The 22,187-nt window shown below is 40.8% G+C and overlaps 1 protein-coding gene across 8 annotated transcripts in view; it reads right to left on the bottom strand.

The window, feature by feature from the left end:
- Positions 1–506: 506 nt before the first annotated feature.
- The window catches only part of ZNF148 (zinc finger protein 148), a 137,842-nt gene continuing 116,161 nt past the window's right edge, over positions 507–22,187 (bottom strand). For all 8 annotated transcript variants that reach the window (XM_055125288.1, XM_055125281.1, XM_055125282.1 and 5 more), the window contains 2 exons: positions 7,373–7,491; positions 507–7,066 (listed from right to left, as the gene is read on the bottom strand). In XM_055125288.1, the coding sequence (XP_054981263.1) occupies positions 5,468–7,066; positions 7,373–7,491 (1,718 nt within the window). In that variant the 3' untranslated portion in view covers positions 507–5,467. The remainder of the gene's footprint in view (positions 7,067–7,372; positions 7,492–22,187) is intronic.

Raw genomic sequence — 22,187 nt, 5'->3', positions numbered from 1 at the left:
TTCCAGCAGGTTGAAGAAACATCTGCGGTGACCTTCCCAGAACACATGATGCCCCCTTGTCCTGTAAATCTGTTCTGGCATTTCATGAATTCTCAGCACAATTTTTCTGCTTAGTTACCAACTCAAGCATAGCAACCTAATTCATTCAGTTCTATACAACAGCATCTATATTATGTACATGTTTAATTATCAATAGGAAATAAAAAATAAAAATTTACAGTGACTGAGAAAGTTTCAGAAAATGGGATAGGAAAAGTAGTACTGCATAATCAGAATAGCCTATTATCCCACCAGGCTCAATGACCATGTTTTTTCCTTTATTAGCTGAAGTACAAAGAAGGTATAGGGGATCCCAGGAAAATAACACTATGTATCATAAAACTCAACGTGCTCCGCCACCAGAATTTCCATCACACATTTAATTTCTTCTGTACAATCTTTATAAATTTGCTTTGCTTTTCAAAATCATCAGAAGAGTTCCAGATTAAATTCAGCACTACACAGTATGCCCTTGAAGTAAAATGAGGTTACCTGCTTTATTTGGATACCAAGTTCCCTTCCAGACAGCATTAAAATAAAGACACGACTACACAGATAAAATTCAGTATAATTCAAATCCAACAATGAAAAAATTTCCCCATATTGTTGCAAAATTCTTTCCACTGAAATGCTTTGCTACAGTAATAAAAAGCATACATTACATATAAAAGGTACCAGTGTACTAAAAAGTGACAGAAGTGGACTAGCAAATCCTTCAAAGCACATTATATAAATGACTAGCATTTAAAAACATTTCTCCTATAAAATGTAGGTCATATACATTTATAAATTGGCGGTTTTACATCTAAAGCAGTGATGTGTGTGTTCAAATAGTGAGCTGTTCTGTACAGTATAATAGCTACTCAATTCAAACTACAATAGGTTTGTCTTTCTTTATATTGAAGTTGAATAAATTCATCTGCTCTGCTGAGAATCAAGCTTGAAAAATAAGTATCTAAAAATCAAAGTAGAAAGTTCAGAATTACTGAATTGCAGCTATGAAATCTGAAGAGAACTATATTTCACAATAGAGCTGAAGTCACCTCAGAACTTATGGGCTCAAATCTAAATCAGAAACAAATATTAAATCCAAAACAAACCAAAGTTAGGTAGCAGTACAGAAGCAGGGGAAAAACTAAACAAAACCAAAGAACCAAACAACAAAAACCATAAAAGACAAAACACACCCCCTTCCTTCAGTGTGACGGGCACTGGGTCTGCGGCCCCTCGCAGAGGAGCGGTAAGGCCATTCACCCCGAGAGAGGAGAGAGGAGAAAGAGAGAGGAGAGAGAGAGAGAGAGAAGAGAGGAGAGAGGAGAGAGAGAGAGAGAGAGAGAGAAGAGAGAGAGAGAGAAGAGAGAAGAGAGGAGAGAGAGAGAGAGAGAAAGAGAGAGAGAGAGCGAGAGAGCGAGCGCGAGAGAGAGCGAGCAGGGGCGGGCAGATGGGGCCTGTCTCCCCTGGACTTCAATCATGCTGTGTAAACAGTGTTACGTTCCAAAAGGAGGAACAATGGAATTTGCTTATAAAAACCGATTCAAGATCATCATTATTGAATGAAAAAGATGATGAATAACTCTGAAATGCTTTTAGAACTTTCCTGATGCTACTTGTACAGTGAGCACTGCTATGTATTATTGCTTACATACAGTACATCATCATATGCCTCCTAACATAAAGCAGTACTGTGATCTGTTTGTACATATTTACAGGTTCTTAAAAACAAGCTGTAAAAACATTACATACTTTCAAATACAAATTAGCACATTGGTACTCACTTCAAAACAAATGGAATGCATAACATTAATAAACATCATAAAGGAAGACTCACATAAAAGTCCTTGATTGTCAAGACACGTTTATATATAAACTCTAACTGTGCAGAATTAAAGATTCAATCATAGGTACATCCTATTTGATGAACCATATTTACAGCATGGTATTGCATAAAAAAATAAAATAATGTTTACAGGGTTTTACTTTATCCATTGGATTAAAGAAAGCAACAAACAGAACAAGAAACGTTTGTCTGCTTTAGTTTGTTTCCTACCGAAATGGAAAAAAAAAAGGTAACGTGTTTTTTATTTGCAGAATATAGCAAAAAACAACTGGAAATTATTTCCCTGAAATAAAAATAATTTGAAACAGAAAAAAGGCTAAATTAAATTGTAGAGTCAAGAAGTTTCTCAATGATTATAATAGTGCTTCAAGTAACTATACTGTGAAGAACAAGTTCTACTTAAAAGATCCTAAAAAATGCAGTACTATAGTAATGCCTACTTTTGAAGTTTCCCGGCTTTTTTTTTTTTTTAAAACAGCCCTTTAAAAACCCGAATTAATGAAATGATAGAAGTGGCAGGAACAAGGAAAAAAAGAAACAGGAAATGTAGCCTACTTGGCACTTTGCCGATTTCTCTCACCTGTGGAAATGAACTCTACCCTGAGTGCAAGGCGTCGTCTGCCTCTCAAAAAAGAAAAATTACGAACCACTGACAGTCCTATGGAGAGATGAAAGAATGGAGTTGTATGGTATTAAGGAGAATATATGTAAATAGATCAACTAAACTTAAAAGCCACTTAAGTGTCCCGAAACAAATAAAACACGTACAATTGAGAAAACAAACAAACAAACACACACAAAACCATTTAGAATCTGTTCACAAGATAATCTTTCAACAACGAGAGTAGGTCCTCGTCTCACTCACACTGACAGGAAGTCAAGGATACAAGAGCACATTTCTATAGAACATTTGTTCACTGAGAGACACAAGGACCAGGATCTCAGCCTCAATATTCCAATCTGAAGGAGCACAGAGGCCACTAGCTTTTTCTACTAATGCCCAAATAGAAACTAAATAACTTTCTGAACCAAGTGGGGGAAACCCAAAGTCTCGAGACGTTTATCATATGATGATAATATAAGGTAACTCTGGTAGGCATTTAGAATTTCACAGTAAGAATGATAACTTTATTTAAATGGTAAATCAATAAAGTCAGGCTGAAGTAGCATTTATTTGAAAAATGCTTCTAACGCGGTAGAAAAGTCTGCCATTAAGTAGATTTAAAGAAGTGTGCTGAAGACAGAACAAAACACCTGAAGTTCTGCATGCATCACTGCCTTTTCAATGCTGCTTTCTTAAAAATTTCTAACTGCCATGCAGTTGAGTCACATTCTAAGACCTGTGCTGGTGATGTTCAAATGAACAATGGGCTTATTGTACATCAAAAAGGACATCAAGTTTTCAAAGGAATAAAACTCTTGATCAGAATCAAAACAAAATTAAGTCAGACACACAAGCTGACTACCATCAAAAGCAGAACGAGGAAAATATAGATGCCTACTGAAGGTGAGCACAGCTCTATTTGCCCTCTCATCTGAGTTTAAGCCTTCTTGCAATTGTGATGTTTGCAACTGTGATGTACAACACAAGACACATCATTCTGAAGAGTCAATAATGGCAGAACTTCAAATATCTAAAGAAGTAAAAAAAAAAAAAAAAAAACTTGAAAATTTTGGCAGCAAAGCCAACAAATGGAAAAATTAATCTTCAAGCAAAGCTTAATAACCAAGTGTAGAGGAAACCATAATAAACATTAGTTATATCCCTTATCATAAAATACCAATATATTCAAAATAAATGTGAAAGATGTTAAAGATGACTATTTCTTTGTTCCCTTTCTTTATGAGAAAAGCCTTGGGATAATATTAAATAAAAGACAAAAATAATTTAAACTCATAACACTCTATATGGAAACAAGGACTGCAAGTCTATAAGGTCACATGAAAATTAAAAAGAAAATCAACAACAATCAGGTTTCATCTACCAAGAGTATTAATTTTAGGGTATCACTGATGCTGTATGGGTCTATGCACTGTGACATAAGATGGTGGAAATCCAAAAATAAAAAACCAAATAATTGAAACAAATTTAAGAGAATAAAATCAGTAATTAAACAACTAATAATTTCTAAGAATCAAAACTCTCCAATGTGTAACTCAAACCATCATTCTTCAGAAAAGTATATATATACATGTACATATAAAAGCACTATTTATTGTACCATGCTGTATTATTTTAAGACAAGGTATTAAAAAAAAAAAACATTCATGATATAAGGATAAAGTCTGTAGTTTATTTAGATTTTGAAATGCAACAAAAAGTCTCCGATCACTCATCTAGCTGAAAAAGAAATTGCAGTTACTAGAATTAGTAAACACTTTTGGTTTGTAAAATTGCCATGAGCAGTGTTCATTAAAAAGTAACGCAAGATAAAATAAGCAATTAAAATGCCCGGTTCTTTAGTTTCTCTGGATACTGTTTAATTATCCAATCTATCAATATTCTAAAAAGAGGATTAGCCAGGTTTTACAGTTCCAAAGATACCCAATTATCTTTTATTGCCAAAAATTATATTTGTCAATTATGAGATGATTATGACACAACCATATCAAACCTATAAATCTATTTTTTTAACTTTGAGAAATCAAAAATATCAAATAGTTTCTAAGTGCTCTATGTTAACTGAAGTGTATATGTAAAGTAAAATACAATTAGCTTTAAAACGTGGGATATACATTTGTGTAAGCATTATGTTCTTGGGAATGTAATCTACAGAATATTTCTTTTTACTAAAACTTCAAAACCTTGATACCGGCACATGAAAAAAATCATAAAAAATATCTAGGTACAACTGTACAAAGTAACTGACACCAATATGCATTCTTCCATAGAGAAGTGAATGCTTTAACAGTTATTATTTTGGTAGAAGTTTTGAAAGTATGCATATTTTAAAAGTAATTAGGCTTTTAAATAGTGGAGTCTTGGACTAAGAGATTTTTATTACTTTTTTCTCAAAAAAAAAAAACATGTCAATATAACGCAAAATTAAAATCAAGGGTATATGGCATATCATTTTTTTAAAAAGGTGGTTTCTTGGTTTCTTTTCCCCTCTTAGACATACTAAATTATTTAAGCCATAATCTCTTGACATTTAAACTTTTAAGTTCACTCTGTGTGTAAAGTAGACTCAGATTCCCTGCTGAAGTGCAATGACTATGCTGAAAAACTTAGAAACAGTATGAGTAAATTTCACACAATTACTAACTCCTAAGAATGTACAATGTTATCAGTTAGGAAACAATTGTGCGAGTCTCTTTTTTTTCTCCTTTTAACTTGGTGTAGGTGGAATAGCAAGTTTCTGATCTAAAACAAGTTATGCATTGCTTCTATGGAGTTGACGACATGTAAGGCAGTTCAAAGGATGCTGACTAACCAACAAAATGCAGTTACTGGATTATCTTGCTATTCATGTCAGCTTAACTTGTTATAACACATCGCTCTTTAATCTGTACAGCACTCCATTTTACACAGAGTAACCCCGCTCTTGATTAATCTGTTCTAAAGTGCCAAGATTATTTACACTTTTGTTTTTAGCCAAACGTCTGGCCAGTCGTGGCATCAGGTGAGGACGTCAGCCCAGCTCTATTCTCATTTACATTCACCAAGGGGAATTCTGGAAATTCAGCACTTGTGCCTGGTCCCCGAAGGTTCACCTGTCCATTGGCAGTGCTAAACTGGGCAGCTATTCCCGCTCTTGATCCGTGGTAGGGAGCACGAAAGGGCTGTTCGAAGGAGCTCATTTGGTAAGCTTGGTGGACAGGCTGGGCCTCCGCTTTCTTCTGAGAAGTCACTTGATCCAGAAAGTCCTGTGTGGATGTGGCTGAAGCATGGTTGGTCTCCTCACCTGAAAAGGGAAATGAGTGCTGGGAATCACCAACTATCAGTCCAAAGTGGGACTTGTCTGGAGTTGTTCTTAGTGGAGAATTCATTCCTGATCGGAAGCTGTTGATGGGCATGGCTGCATACACTTGCTTGTCGATGGACGAGAACGCTGGCTGAGCTGGGAGGGTCTGGTTATCAGTCACAAAGTTAAGGCTCGGGCTATTCAAATAGGCATCATTTTGGCTAGTTCTGTCCAAAGCCTGCTGCAGAAACTTTGAGTACTCCTGCAACATGTTGGCTTTATCTGAGGAGGATGCTTGAGAACTTGATCCGACATTTTCCGACTGGGTAACCTCAGGTACTTCAGAAGAATTTATTGATATGCTAGAAGTAACCTCAGTGTCCGCAACACTGAACGATATCTCGTGCTGTCCATTAGCTTTATGAGAGTAATGATCCAACAGAGTCTGCAGTACTTCATCCGGAATAACATTTTTGTCATGATTACTCTTAATCTCCACGTTCAACGCCTGGGAATCTAGAATGGAGGCTGTGGTGCTTTCGTCAATGACACTCGCTACAGCTGCTTGGGTGACGGAAGGCTGAGAAGCTATGGTACCAACATTGAGTGCATACTCCCGACTGTTATTACTTGCTGCTTGAAGGTATCGCTTCTTCTTCAGAAACTGCATGGCGTCGTCGTAGTTGGTGCTACTGTGCACAGGCTTGCTGGGCCCCTCCTGTAAGTTGTCCACAGGGTCGATGTCGGCATTGCCTTCCGAGTCCAACAGCGCCTGCTTGTCCACGAGCTCAAACGCGTACTTGGAAACTTTGCTCTCTTCATATGTGGGTAAAGGAGAAATGGTTTGATTTTGCTCCAGTGGCTGTTTCAGACTTCTCTTACTATTTATTTTCTTGAGAACCAACTTAGGTGGGTGTATTTCTCCTGATGCATCTTCTAAATGCGACCCCCCAACAGAAGAATGTGGCATCTCCACAGCATACTCTGCTACCATGTACTCATCTTTTACTTTAGTACTTGAAGAATAGAGGGGCAAGTAATCGTTTTTGTCCTTCTTTAAGTCAGATTTGTCCAAAGCACTCTCTTTGTCCAACCCAGATGCTTTTTTCTCTGTTTTCTGCCTTTTCTTTTTTGGCAGTGAGTTATCTTTTGGTGATGTTGAAAAGCCAGAATCTTCTTCAGATGTCAGAAGGCCACCTTTGATGGCACATCTATTTAGTTTTTTGTCATGGTTTTCATGGCACATACGCTTATGCTTCAATACACGATCTGTTCTGGAAAAATACTGCAAAATTCAGAGTTCAGTAGTGAGTTTTTGGTTTCAATTTTATTTTTGGTCAACCAAGAAAAAGAAAAAAAGAGAGAGAAAAAAGCAATTAATATAAAAATAAATATAAGCTTAATAATATAAACAATTCCAAATTAATTTGCTAAGCCAATTATTCATTATAAATCTAACAATAATTCTAGTAGTAAGAAATAAAAATCTGTTAAAATTATTTTAAAATTTAGTTTAGGACAAAAAAATTTCAATGACAAATATACTTTAATCAAGTGGTTTAAAATAAAGGAATTTCTAAAAACCTCTTACCTGTAAACAGTATTCGCACTGGTAAGGTTTTTCGCCACTGTGAGTTCTCTTATGCCTTTCCATATGATATTTTTGTATGAACCTCATACCACATTCATCACAGCGAAATGGTTTTTCACCTGGCATATGATATAGAAAGTGTAAGAGAAAACAAATATTGTTAAGACAATGAATTACTTTACACCAAGAATCTCTAAATAAACAGCTTTTAAAATTTGTCATACTTTGCTCATTTTTGTCATTTGACAAAAATCTTCCCCCTTTATAGTATTTATTTCAATTTAATTCATCAAAAATATCGGGGGGCGGGGGGAATCCCAAGCAAGGTGCCCGGAGAATAGGAGCAGGATGGGGCGAGAGTTGTTTCGCAGGGTGACTGTAATCAAACTCAGGGCCCTAGGCTTTGCAAAGCAGCCTTTCTAGTCTCTCAGCTGTTCATACACAACAAACCCATTCTCAGAGATGCAATTCTAGGAACTTAAGGGTAATATGAATGTTGTTTCTATAGCGTAGCTATTGTTTAAAATCTTTTTGTCAATCATGCAAAATAACACTTTAGAAATCCATTTGAAAAAGGGAAATGCTACCTTTACATAAGTCACTGTAATTCCTGGAACCTTTTCAAATTCATTTCTTTTGTTTTGTTTTTGAGTCACACACAGCAGAGCTCTGGACATACTCCTGGCTCTGCTCTGGGATCTTGTGGAGCTCAGGGGACCAAATGGGGTGCTGGGGTCAACCCAGGAGGGTCGGATACAAGGCAACTGCTCTACCAGTTACACTATCACTCCAGCCCTTTTAATACATTTCTTTAAAAAAATAAAAGGAAATCTTTCAAAAGGACACATGTACACCATTATTTATTGCAACACATGATACATTAACTAGGATACAGAACCAAGCTAGGTGTCCAATGACAAGCTAGAAAATTATGAAGATTCATGAAATGGAATACATGATGGAATAATATGCAACTTTAAGGAATATTCCACAATGGGATACTGTGCAGCATTAAGGAACTACAAAATCATACAATTTGCTACAACCTGGTTGAAACTGGGAACATATCCTGTTGATCGAATAAAACCAGAAGACGACACAGGATGATCTCGCTTATGAGTGGCATATAGAATAGCTGGGTGAGGAAAGGCAATGGTGCACAAATCACCCTTGACCCCAAAGTATAGGAAAAAGGAGGACACAAAAGTAAAAAAACAGAAAAGGGAAGTTCCAGGCAGCAGGGCTGGGCCTTTGCATACTGGGGATGGGGACCTGGTAGAGCTATGTACCCCAGGCAGTCTCCACAGCACTGGACACATGAGAGCTGAACTATAAGGCTGCACTTTAAAACGTGCCTGTACAAGTGCTTGGGAGGGAGCCTGGGAACTCTGCTGGGAAAGCTGGTGCTGGTGGAGGGACTGGTGCTGAATGTTATATCCCGAAGACTCAACTATCGACAACTTTGTAAATCACAGTTCTCTAAATTAAAAAAAAATTTTTTTAAGATAAAGCAAAATGAAATCTGAACCCAGGAAACTATTCTTTTTTAATTTAAAACAAGAAATCACTTAAAACAGATTGTTTCAAAAATAAATTTTTTATAGCGTCTCGTTTTCACAATTGAAACCCAAAGACACAACTCCTAGTGCCCCGGCATTTTGTTTTTAATCCCAAGGACTTCTGAGTTATATAAGGAACTAATGTAAGAGTCTTTATTAATAAAACCACAGTCAAAGTAAACAGAAGAGAATGACGTGACGTATCTAGAAAAATACTCATTTAGTTCTGCCTTAGACACTCCAACACAATCCTCCCAAACCCTTCCCCTTTGCCCTCAGCCCTGCAAGTGGGGTGGTGACAAGCATGCATGCTACTCATACACAAGGACATCCCATGGAGGAACCGGGAACACAAGATACACGCACTATAAAAGACAATCAAACCACCCGTGTCCATCTGCACCTGATGTCCCCACTTGGCTGCTTGTCACCTTACACCTGCTGCTTCCTCTCACTCTGTGCTGGGCGCCAGGCCCTGACCCTGGCTCCCGCCCCAGGAAAGCTGCCGCCTGCCCCATGTTGCGTCCAGGCGCTCAGCACCCACTTCCGGCTGCCACCCTCTCCCAGGCAAACGGCAGAGCTTCCGCTGTGCCTTTCCTGCCGCACGAGTCACCTTCACAGTAATTAGTGATTCTGGACACCTCTAGTTTACTATTCTATATCATATTTAAGTCTGAATCTGGTCTAAAAGAGCTTCATTTATTGTTGTTTTGTTTTTTTAAAACCTTTGTGTGATGCCAGGGATGGACCCAGGGCTGGAGCATGTCTGAGCCGGGCAAGCACTGTGCAGCTGCGCTCGCCCCGGAGCCCTCCAAACGATCTGTCGCCGGGTGAAATGTCTTATGTAATTAAAAATGTCAAATGACTGACTCTCAGCAGAAAGACGGCTACTGTGAGGTGGCATAAGTCAAGGAAAGACATGTAATAAGGAGTAACAGAGTGATGGTAAGAAATATCCACCAGAAACAGCGCCTACATTCTCATGCAGGCACCTTCTGTGACTGTTCAGAGGCTGCCTGAAGGCAAAGGGCCTGAAGCCTGTAAGTTGATCACAACTTAAGCCAGAAGAGCTCCCATCTGTGCACGGGAGCACTGTGTCAAGAGGTGGAGACTTCAGAGATTAACATCAAAGGTTTGAGTAACGAATCTAGACCAAATCACTTATTTTTAAAAATTTTTATTTGGTAGCCACAATCGGAAAAAAACAGAGTGCCCAAAAACAGATGACTGGTTAAAAAAACTTTGGTATATCTACACAATGGAATACTATGCAGCTGTCAGAAAAGATGTAACTTACATAAAAAAAAAAAACACCTTAAAATTGACCATGTGAGAACTGAAAGTGCAAAACTCTTAGAAGAAAACATAAGAATATTGATCTGGTTAGGCAATGATTTCTTTGATAAGACATTAAAAGTACAAACAACCAAACAAAAACCAGACTATCAAAATTTAAAATGTACCTCATCATAAGAAATTGAAGACAAAATGGTGTGTAGCTCTTTAGGACAATAGTCATGCAGTTCCTCAAAATACGAAACGTGTAAGTACAATGCAACCTAACAATTCTACTAGAAGGTACACTGGGAAGGATTAAGAACAAGGGCCCAATCATCTCTAGACCGAAGTTAAGTCACAACCACCAACAGTGGGCCACCCTCAGCCATGCAGGGATGGGTAACAGCAGGTAAGCACAGTTCTTTCACGTGAGGCTGTGTGCTCACGCCCCGCAGATGCCTGAAACCACAGCCAGCACTGACCTGTCCTTATACTATGTCATTATACTATGTGTGTGTGTGTGTGTGTGTGTGAGTTTAATTTTCAGCTAGGTACATCGAGACACCAAGAACAGTAATAAAGCAGAAGAAAGGAACGGCGATGGAGGGGGCAGGAAAGGACCCGGTCCCACAGAAGCACTGAGAAGCCTCTAGAAGAAAAGTGAAACTCTGATACAAGCTACAAAACGGACAAATACTGAAAAAGGCCAGATACAAGGACAAACACACACCAAGTAATTCCATTGAGATGCTGTACAGGCAGTCAAATTCAAAGGCACAAAGGGAGCACCAGCGCTGGAGGACGGAAGGTCGGTTATTCCTTAACTGAGTTTTTATTTGATTAATCGATGCTGTGAATGTAATCAAAGCCTCTAAATATATACCAAAATAATGTGCTTCATGATAGGGTTTTTAAAAACCCAAAGAATAGGATTAAAAATTTGCTGATTGTATCATATTATCTTACAACTCAAAAATAAAAGGACATATCTAATTTAGACAGAGGATCTGAAAGAACATTTCTCTGAAGAAGATATAACAAATAACCAGTAAGAAGATGAAACCATGCTAGCATCATTTACTCATCAGAGAAATACAAATCCTGCCTACAACAAGATACAATTTTACATACCAAAGAATGATCAAAATTAAAGAGGCAGAGATAATAACAAGTGTTAGCATGGATGCAGAAAAACTGGAGTCCCCCTGGCCTAGAAAGCTGTAAAATGACACAGCTGCTTTGGAAAATAACTCTGCAAATCCTTAAAACGTAAAACACAGAATTACATTGGGACCCAGCAATTTTATTCTAAAGTATATGCCGAAAGAACAGAAAAGCATATCCACACATTAACTGCATGTAAGAATATCTGTTGTGGGGCTGGAGAGATAGCACAGTGGGTAGGGCGTTTGCCTTGCACGCGGTCGACCCGGGTTCGATTCCCAGCATCCCATATGGTCACCCAAGCACCGCCAGGAGTAATTCCTGAGTGCATGAGCCAGGAGTAACCCCTGTGCATCGCTGGGTGTGACCTCCCCCCCAAAAAAGAATATCTGTTGCAGCCCTAGTTATAATGGAAATAAGTCAAAGCGAACCATTAATGGATGATCATGAAACAAAATGTGGTATAAATTTACACACACAACACCAATCGATAGAGGAACAGTATATGCTGCGTCCTGGTAAGTGAAAGGAGCTTCAGAGGAAAGAACGCCTCTTGCACTGTCCGCTGGGAGAGTCCTGGCTCGCCTGCAGCAGGACGAGAGTCAGAGAAGGTGCGCACAAGGTTCTGAAGCAACTGGTTGGGAGGACTGTAGTGTGACTGTAGTATAAACTAATGAACTGTGTATTTGAAGGAAGTAGGTTTTTCATATTAGGAGTTACAGCTTGATAAAACAAAAGTGGGAAATACCATTTTGAGTACATCTCGTCCCTTAAGGGTGAGAAGAGTCTTTTGAAGCGTCTCTGGGGCCCACATGTGGCATAAAGACAGAATCTGAGAGCTGAGAGCAAAGCAAGTGCCTTACCTACTGACGCTTACCTGTTTACCTAGAACCTATGACACTTACTCAGGTGAATTATATACATGAGTATTGAGAACACAGCCTCAGGTGTAAGTTAGCTGACTATGGTATTAACCTGACTCACGGTGGCTGAACCAACCCTCTTTCCTCTTCCGACCTCTCCATTACCTGGGCCCAGTCAGAATGGTCCATGCCGGCCGCAGCTGCAGCTCTGCTCTCCCTGCAGCTCCCCCAGTACCGGTGCAGAGCGCTCCTTTCCTCCTGCTCTCCCAGGCTCCTGACACCCGCATCTTCAGTGCTGGAAAGGTTCTTCCTAAGCTTTCTGTTCCTCTCATTCTTCTTTTTGGGTCAAGGAGGAAAATGCAACTACTTCTATCAGTCCTCAAATCAGTTCTCAAATTTGAGCTCCAGACCCTACATCCAAACCACCTACACAACATTATCCACTTGGACAACAATTAGGAGTCTCAAGTATGTTCTGGCCTCTCGAAACAGACATCTTCAGCTCACACGTCAGTCCTTTCCCTCTGCATCTAGCTGTGCAAGGCACAATTTTCCTTTACCCCCGTCAAACAGAACCTGATCTCCATAGCCCACTGTCATCAACCAATCGCAAGAAATTATTACTCTCCTCGCTTAGTTGTAAGAGCAGCCTCCTTAGGACCAACTCTCACCTCCTTTCAAGTCCATACGACAGCCAGATTTTGTTAATGTAAGTAAATCTGATGGCCTCAAGCCTCTTGAGGGCCTCCTGCCATCCTTAAATGAAATAAAACTTGGGTCCTGCTTCCTACCATGCTTGATGGTAGCTCTATTTCTTTTCTGAGCTCCACTCAAAGTGCTCTCCCCTTTGATTTTGGGGCTACACCTGGTGATACTCCGGGCTTACTCCTGGCTCTGCACCCAAGGAGCACCCATGGTGATGCTCAGTGGGCCATATGGCATGCTGCAAATTGGCCCGGGATGGCCATGTGCAAGGCAATCGCCCTGCGTACCTAACACTGTGCTCTCTCTCCAACTCCTGAGCCATGCCGCGCCTGCTCTGAGTCTTGACTGTCATGCTTTCTTCTTCCAAAATAACTGCCTCCTAATGTTCTTCTCCTAAACCAACTGCTTACTCTTTGTTATAGAAACGCACTTCTCTTAGGCCATGTCACCCACTATGAGTCAGACAAGCAGAGTAAGTCTGTAACGGGCACTGTCCTGGGGTCCTGCAGCATGGGCAGGACCCGCCATGTTGCCCCCAGCACTGCTGCTTCTCCTTCTAAGGAAAGAAGTGGTGCCTTCCGTTCTCATCCGAGTGAAGGAAAATGATTTTCATGACGAAGTCTTCATGTAAAACTACTGATGACACCTATGACGAAGTTCACGCTGATAATACACAGTGACACCAGGAGGGACTATTCATCTTTGGTGAGTTAACAAGCAAAAGCAGACAGAACACGTGGCCACGCAGAGGGCTGCGTGCCAGAGGCTCTGAGGGCAGTCTGAGTCTGACCCCTGGCACTGCACATACCCATGCCAAGCACCCGGCTGTCACCTCCCAGCATGCTACCCAGAAGCCTTGAGAACCACCAGATGAAACGTGAAAACAAAGAGCAGATGTCAGGGGCTGGAGTGACAGTATAGCAGATGAGGCAGGTAAGCCATGTAGTGCAGCCAAACTGGGTCCAATCCCTGACACCCAATAGTCCCCTGAACCTTGCCAGGAGTGACTCCTGAGTGCAGATCCAGAAATAAGCCATGCACGCTGCTGGGCATGGTGCAAAACTCAAACGAAAGATATAAAAAAAATTTAAAATACTAATCAAAAGATAATTCACCACTTTATAGAAAGCATTTAAGAATACAGGTCCCAGGGCCGGAGTGATAGTACAGAGGCAGGGCATTTGCCTTGCATGCAGCTGACCTGGGTTCGATCCCCAGCATCCCATGTGGTCCTCCAAGCACCACCAGGAATAATTCTGAGTGCAGAGCCAGGAGAAACCCCTGAGCATTGCCAGGTGTGACCCAAAAAAGAAAAAAAAAATACAGGTCCTAAAGCTAGATTAACTGGAAGTTAATGTTGGTTTCATCATTTCTTAAAATCAAGCATGTTTTTTTTAAAAACTCTTAAGACTTGATATTATCTATAAAATGGAAACAGTAGCACTGTAGCACTGTCACCCCGTTGTTCATCAGATTTGCTACAGTGGGCACCAGTAACATCTCCATTGTGAGACTTGTTGTTACTGTTTTTGGCATATCAATTATGCCATGGGTAGCTTGCCAGGCTTTGCCGTGTGGGTGGGATACTCTCGAAAATGGAAGCAGTAATAGAATTTATCTAAAACCAAATGTTAACCCATGCAAATTAAGAACAAAGCTTAGCACATTTTACTGCCACAGTAAGTTCTATTAAAAATATAAATAACGAAGCTGATGATTATCATTATATTTGCATACTCATTATAGTTATAGCTGGATTATAATAGTCATTCCAAATAAAAATATCCTTAAGCTAGACACCAAGTCTGGGAAGCAGTGAAACAAAGAAGACTGCTGAAAGAAATACACTGAGTAGTAATTACAGACCCCAAGCAATTCGAACACCTTGGAGACTGGGCATGAACAAATATCTCTGGCAGAAAGTTCTCCAGGAGGTTAAAAGATCATTTATGAGGCTCAGAATCTATATACTATGAAGGAAACTATATTCTGTAAGAAGTCGTCTGAGCATGAATCTATAAGGTTCATAGAAGAAAATGTAGGCAGAACTCTCCATGACATTGAAGCGAAAAGCAACTTTAAGGACTGACCATGCAAGTGGAAGCAAACAAACAAATGGGACTACATCAAACTAAGAAGCTTCTGCACTTCAAAAGAAACAGTGACCAAAATACAGGAAGAGCCCACAGAATGGGAAAGAATATTTACCCAATACCCATCTGATAAGAGATTAAAATCCAGGATATACAAGATACTTGTAGAATTGTATAAGAAAAAAAACCTCCAACCCCATCAAAAAATGGGGAGAAGAAATGAACAGAGGTTTCCTCAAAAAAGAAATACAAATGGCCAAAAGGCACATGAAAAGATGCTCCACATCACTAGTCATCAGGGAGATGCAAATCAAAACAACAATGAGGTATCATCTCACAGCACAGAGACTGGCACACACTCAAAAGAACAAAAGCAACCAGTGCTGGTGTGGATGTGGGGAAAAACGGACGCTCCTTCACTGTTGGTGGGAATGCCAACTGGTCCAGCCTTTCTGGAAAACAATATGGGTAGTCCTTCAAAAACTAGAAATTGAGCTTCCATGTGACCCCGCAATACCAATTCTGGGAATATATCCCGAGGATGCAAAAGAGCACAGTAGAAATGACATCTGTACCTATATATTTATTGCAGCCCTGTTCACAATAGCTAAAATATGAAAACAGCCCTAGTGCCCTAAAACAGATGACTGGTTAAAGAACTTTTGGTACATCTACACAATGAAATACTATGCAGCTGTTAGGAGAGATGAAGTCATGAAATTTGCTTAGGAATGGATAAACATGGAGAGTATCACACTAAGTAAAATGAGTCAGAAAGAGAGGGACAGACACAGAGGGGCTGTACTCATTTGTGGAGTGTAGGGTTACTCCTGGCTGTGGCTCAGGGATGGCTCACGGCAATGCTGGGGTGGGAGGGAACCACACAGTGGTAGAGCACTTGCCCTGCACATGACTGATGTGGGTTCGATCCCCAGCACCCCATACTATCCTTTGAGAGCTGCCAGAAGTGACCCTGAGAACAGAACTCGGAGTGAGCCCTGAGCATAGCCAGTGTGGATCAACGGCCCGGTCCCGGGAGTGAGAAGGGGATACTGTAAGGGGAGATAATACATAATGTGCACGTGGCTGACTTGGTCCCAAGTTCACCTGTTGCAGCCTGGTGGTCCCCAACATGGCACACCTGAACCCTCAAATTGAGTTGCTGGCCTGCACGCTTGGGAGTCCCCACCATTTAAAAAGAAATAGTGACAGGTGTCACTTCACAGCTTTATAACATGAGAGAAGTCCATTAAATAGTGAAGAATGCTTTCATTTACTTTTGTGGTGACCCCAGCCTATTTAAGTGACTCCTCCTGCTTTAAAATAGCAAACACTGCCAATTTTTCTAAAGTTTAAGACAGAGAGCTTGGGTACAGCAAGCAGGTAGTGTGCTGGCCTTGCACGCAGCCAACCCAGGTTTGATCCCCGGCATCCCATATGGTCCCTTGAGCCCCTGCAAAAGTGATCTGTGAGCACAGAGACAGAAGCAAGAAATAAGCCCTGAGCACTACTTGCCACCCCCCCACCCATCCATCCGCACTTAAAAGTTTAAAGTGTCCCTAATTCAGTAAGAGCATTCTTATTTCAGAGATGAAGAGGACAAAAATTTTATGAGCACAAGGCAAGGCTGCCCGCTCTCACCATTTATATCCAATATAGTACTGGAATACTTAATATTATATTATAGTATTGGAATATCCAATATAGTACTGGAAGTACTTGCCATAGCAATTAGGGAAGAAAAAGGTATCACCTTGATAGGAAAAGAAGATGTCACACTCTATTTGCAGATGACTCGTACTGTATTTAGAAAACCCTGACTACAAGAAAGTTCCTAGAAACAATGGATTTGCAAAGTGGCAAACTACAAAATACAAAAGTCCATGACTTTCCTATATACAAATAATGAAAGACAAGAAAGAGACGCTAAAAATACAACCCTGCTCACAACTGTGCCTCAGAAAATAAAATACCTTGAAATCAGCTGACCTAAAGAGGTGAAAGACATATACAAAGAAAACTACAAAATACTACTTCAAAGAGGACCCAAGGAAATGGAAACCCTGACTCACGGATTAGAAGGATTAACATTATCAAAATGGCAATACTCCCCAAAGCATTATACAAATTCAACGCAGGCCCTATAAGGATACCCATGACATTTACAAAGAAATAAATTAAATACTCCTGAAATTCATATGGAATAATAAACCCCCATGAATAGCCAAAACAACCCTTGAGAAAAAGAAGACAGGAGGCATCACTCACTTTCCTCTCCTTCAAACTGTACTACAAAGCGACAGTAATTAAAACAGCACAGTACTGGAATGAAGACAGACCCACAGACTAATGGGAACAAAAATGAGTATCTTAACACAGACCTGCAAATATATGATCATTTAATCTTTGATAAATGAGCAAGAAATAGGAAGTGGAGCAAGAAAAGCCTCTTTAACCAGTAGTGCTGGGAAAACTGGGCAGTTACATACAAAAAAAAAAAAAAAAAAAAAGAACTCAGACCTCTCTAATGCCAGGCACAAGATAGTACATTGTCTGAAAAGAGCAAGAAGCCAGAGTGGAAGAAGCGAAGCAAGGAAATGACCATGATAAATGATGGCAGAGTTTAAACTGGGTGAGGCAAGTGACGAAGCGGAAAACCAGGGATACTGCCAAGCAGGTGGAATCACTAGCCTGGAGGTTCCAACTCACAGGAAACATAGCTGAAACCTATGTACTGCAGAAGGTCCGATCAGGGTGGCAGAAGGCAGTGCTGCACCACGAGGCTGCAACCACCAAGAGGCCAACGACAACTCTAAGACGAGCGCAGCAGGATGACAACATCACCAACATGAAGAGATCAGAACTGAGACAGTTTGGGAAACATAATCTGACTGTAAACCATAATGTCCGAAAAGTGGAAAGGGGACGGGGAGAGGGAGAGATAGGGGGAGGAAGAGGGAAGGAGAAAGGGAGAGAGGAAGAGAGAGAGGACTAGAGAGGGAGAGAAAGAGAGGAGGTGCCACAGAGGCAGGTGGGGGAAGCATGAGGGAACCTGGGGACACTGGTGCCAGGAAATGTACACTGGTGAAGGGACATTATATGCCTGAGACCCAATCATGAACAACTTTGTAAGGTAATTTGTGATTCAATAAAAAAATTTTTTTAAATCTGACCAGGGCCAACAAACTTTTCCTTAGACAGTAAAATACATAAAGTTCTGTAGGTAAAGGGGTAAAATCAAGGACACTATACACACCCTCATTAACAAGGAAAAAAAGGTCCACAATTTTCTATCAATTAGCCTCAAAACATAGTAACAGTATAATCTTTGATCATGTAATACCAAGACTAGCATTATTACTTTTTAACTAAGGTCACTCCCAGCAGTGCTCAGGGGCTACCAAGGCTGCTTCCAATAGTGCCAGGAACAAGTTCAGAGCTTCTCTGGAACCTGGAATTGTTGTTAGGGGAAGAAGGAACATTTTACCAAATGGGCTCAAATAGTGTTTCTTCACAGTGGGAGAACACAGCAACTAACCCACACACCTGAAATGCGTGCGCGTGTGTGTGCATGTCCGTGCGTGCGTGCGCGCACGCGCGCACATGTGTGCTGTGGGGTGCTGAGAGAGAGGAGTGTTGGGGCTCTTGGGGAAGGGAGGTGGGTACACTGGTGATAGGTGTGGTGCTGGAATTAAAAGCATGAGAAACCAACTTCTAACAGGAAAGCACAAAACCTTAATTGGAAAGTTTTTCCTATCTTCAAAACTGACCTGTTACTCTGATAAACCTGATTTGCAAGATTTCATGAGTTCTTTGAAACTTGTCACAAATGTAGGTACTGACACCACTCCGTTAAAATGTAATTTTGGGGGCCACGCCCAGCTGTGCTCAGGGTTTACTCCTGGCAGGCCTGGGGTAAACACTGGGCATGCAACGGTGGGGACAAACCCTGGGCTCCCCACGTCAAGGCTAGCTGCCTGCTGTCCACCTACTAGGCCGTAAAATGGAATTTTAAGCATTTCCACTTCTTTGAAGGCACTTCCAGAGTTCTGTTAAATTCATTTCTTGATTTGCCTTTTATTATTTATTTATTTATTTATTTTGGTTTTTTGGGTCACACCCAGCAATACGCAGGGGTTACTCCCGGCTCTGCACTCAGGAATCACTCCTGGCGGTGCTCAGGGGACCATATGGGATGCTGGGAATCAAACTCGGGTCGGCCCCATGCAAGGCAAACGCCCTACCCGCTGTGCTATCACTCCAGTCCCTTGATTTGCCTTTTAGTATGCCATTATGTGGAATATTACTTCCAAATGAAGGTCAGTGAAAGTTTTGTCTTAGCTGGGTGATTTTGGGGCCACACCTGGCAATGCTCAGGGAATTCTTCTGTTTCCACACCCAGGGATCATTCCTCAGGGGTTCAGAGGACCATACGGGATGCTGGGGAGCAAGCCGAGGGTGGTTGCATGCAAGGTAAGTGCCCTACCCACTGTACTATCCCCCAGCCCTAAGTTATAGTTTAATGGATTTTGAAATATAGAAGTTTCCTTTGTTGCTGCATCAAGTTTGGAATACTAATAAAAGCAATTTGTATGGTATGGAAACCTTATATATTCTGTATTTATATGGAAATGGAAATAATGATTCCTCTTTTAAACTGTGAATATGGGAATCATTAGACCAGCATTTTGTGATAATTGATTTGATATTAACAATTATCAAAAACGGCTTTAGCCAGCCCACAGGCACCGTTTCTGCCTTATAAAATTAAGCCAGCACTGTTTCTCCCTTAAAAAATTAAGCTGTGTTTTCCTTTTCCTGTACTGATCATTGTAGGGGCCACACCTGGGAATGTCTGTGGACGCCATGTCCGTAACTGGTGAAGTGAGGAGCCATGAGGGCGGCTCTTACGACCAAGGTACCAGGCAATGCCAGGGGCAGGATCAAACCCAGTGGATAGACATTCTCTGCCCAAAGTTAAACTGACTAAGGAGCATTTCCAAGGTGCTGGCTTTGGGAGCAGACGCTGACACTGGGTCAGAAGGCACCGGCGGCAGTGACCCTGAGCTGTGACTCGAAGTTCCCGAGCACTGCTGAGTGTGGCCCAAAACCAACAGATAAATCTGGAACAATAAAGATAAGACCATATCTCATGGTCCCTGTGCAAGGGCCACATGTGGAGTTGTGAAATACTCCATATTTTCACTTTTAGTACCTGTGAAATAGTCTGCAAACTTGAAACATTCCTAATCTCTAATTTTTATTTTTTTATTATTATTTTATTTTTTTGCTTTTTGGGTCACACCCAGAGATGCTCAGGGGTCACTCCTGGCTCTGCACTCAGGAATTAACCCTGGCGGTGCTCAGGGGACCATATGGGATGCTGGGGATCAAAACCGGGTCGGCCGAGTGCAAGGCAAACGCCCTACCCACTGTGCTATCACTCCAGCCCCTCTAATTTTTAATTTATAGGTCATTTGCAATTTATTTGGGAGGAGGTAGTGTGTACGTGTGTGTGTGTGTGTGTGTGTGTGTGTGTGTTTTGAACCACACCTTGGACTGGAGTGATAGCACAGTGGGTAGGGCATTTGCCTTGCACTTGGCTTCAATTCTTCCGGCCCTCTTGGAGAGCCCGGCAAGCTACCCGTGGCGTATTCCATATACCAAAAATAGTAACAACAAGTCTCACAATGAAGACGTTACTGGTGCCCGCTCAATCAAACTGATGAACAATGTGATGAATCACAACTGGCATTGCTCAGGGGACTGTACATAAATCGAACCCTGTCAGCAGCGTACAAGGCATTAAACACCCCACCTGTACTACTACCTCTCTGGCCCCAACAACTTCTTATTATTGTAGAACATAATGAACCCACTAAACAGATTTTACATCTACTTCCCTAGCAAAGACTAACATGAAGAAGTCAGAAATATAAGAGAGTAAACAGTACTGAACAATGACAACCCTGGGCACTGAGATACAGAAACAAAGGGCAAGGATTCAGGGAAAGCGGGGGAGGGGGGGGGGGGCAAGCAGGCTGGAGGGACACGAGGACGAGGGGCAGGGGCAAGCGGGGGGTGAACAGGCCAGAGGACCAGGGGGCAGAGCATGGCAGGTGATGTGGGGTAGTAAATCTGTACAATAGGACAAATTTTAACAACTTCTTATTGGAACTTTCCCAAACTATAATAAATTCATGTTTTAAAAGGCAGACAAATAGTTGTATCAAATAATTTGAATCTTGAAACATTTTTGACAAATATTTTCAAACTATTCTCCAGGAAGGTTAGATCATGTAACCCTTCCTCAGGTGCAAGTAAGAAAGTATCTCTCAGTCCCACATATTTTTAATTTTTTACTTGTTAACATGTAAAAGATTCCATTTCATTTTTGTTTTAATATTTGTGAATAATAAATCTATTTATTAAATACAAATAAAAGAAACACTTGAAGTCTATTAAAATCTGCCATCTAAAACCTTTTTTTAATTTATTATTTTTAAATTAATAAATCACTGTGAGAGTACAGTTACAGATTTACATATTTTCATGCTTGTGTTTCAGTCATACAATGCTCGAGTACCCATCCCTCCACCAGAGCCCGTTCACCCCAGTATCCCTCCCACCCCGCCAACCTTTTCGTTCTCTCTCTCCTTTTGAGTGTTGTGGTTTGTAATAACGGTATTGGGTGGCCATCATGTTCAATCTATAGTCTACTTTCAGCACGCATCTCCCATCCGCACAGGTCCTCCAAACACCCTTTACCTGGTGTTCCCTTCTCTATCTGAGCTGCCTTTTCCCCCATCATGTGAGGCTGGCTTCCAAGCCGTGGAGCAAACCTCCTGGTACTAATCTCAAACTATTCTTGTGTGTTAAGTCTCCATTCTGTTGTTTTACATTCCGCAGATGAGTGCAATCTTTCTATGTCTGTCTCTTTCTGACTCATTTCACTTAGCATGATAATTTCCATGCTGATCCACTTATATGCAAAGTTCATGACTTCATCATTTCTACCAGCTGCATAGTATTCCATTGTGTAGATGTACCAAAGTTTCTTTAACCAGTCATCTGTTCTCGGGCACTTGGGTTTTTTCCAAATTCTGGCTATTGTAAACAGTGCTACGATGAACATACAAGTGCAGATGTCATT

This window comes from Sorex araneus, chromosome 2, assembly GCF_027595985.1.
Source record: "Sorex araneus isolate mSorAra2 chromosome 2, mSorAra2.pri, whole genome shotgun sequence".
In the NCBI taxonomy this organism is placed as follows: Eukaryota; Metazoa; Chordata; class Mammalia; order Eulipotyphla; family Soricidae; genus Sorex; species Sorex araneus.
Note: the sequence above shows the minus strand (reverse complement) of the source record. Positions and strands in the feature narration are given on the sequence as shown.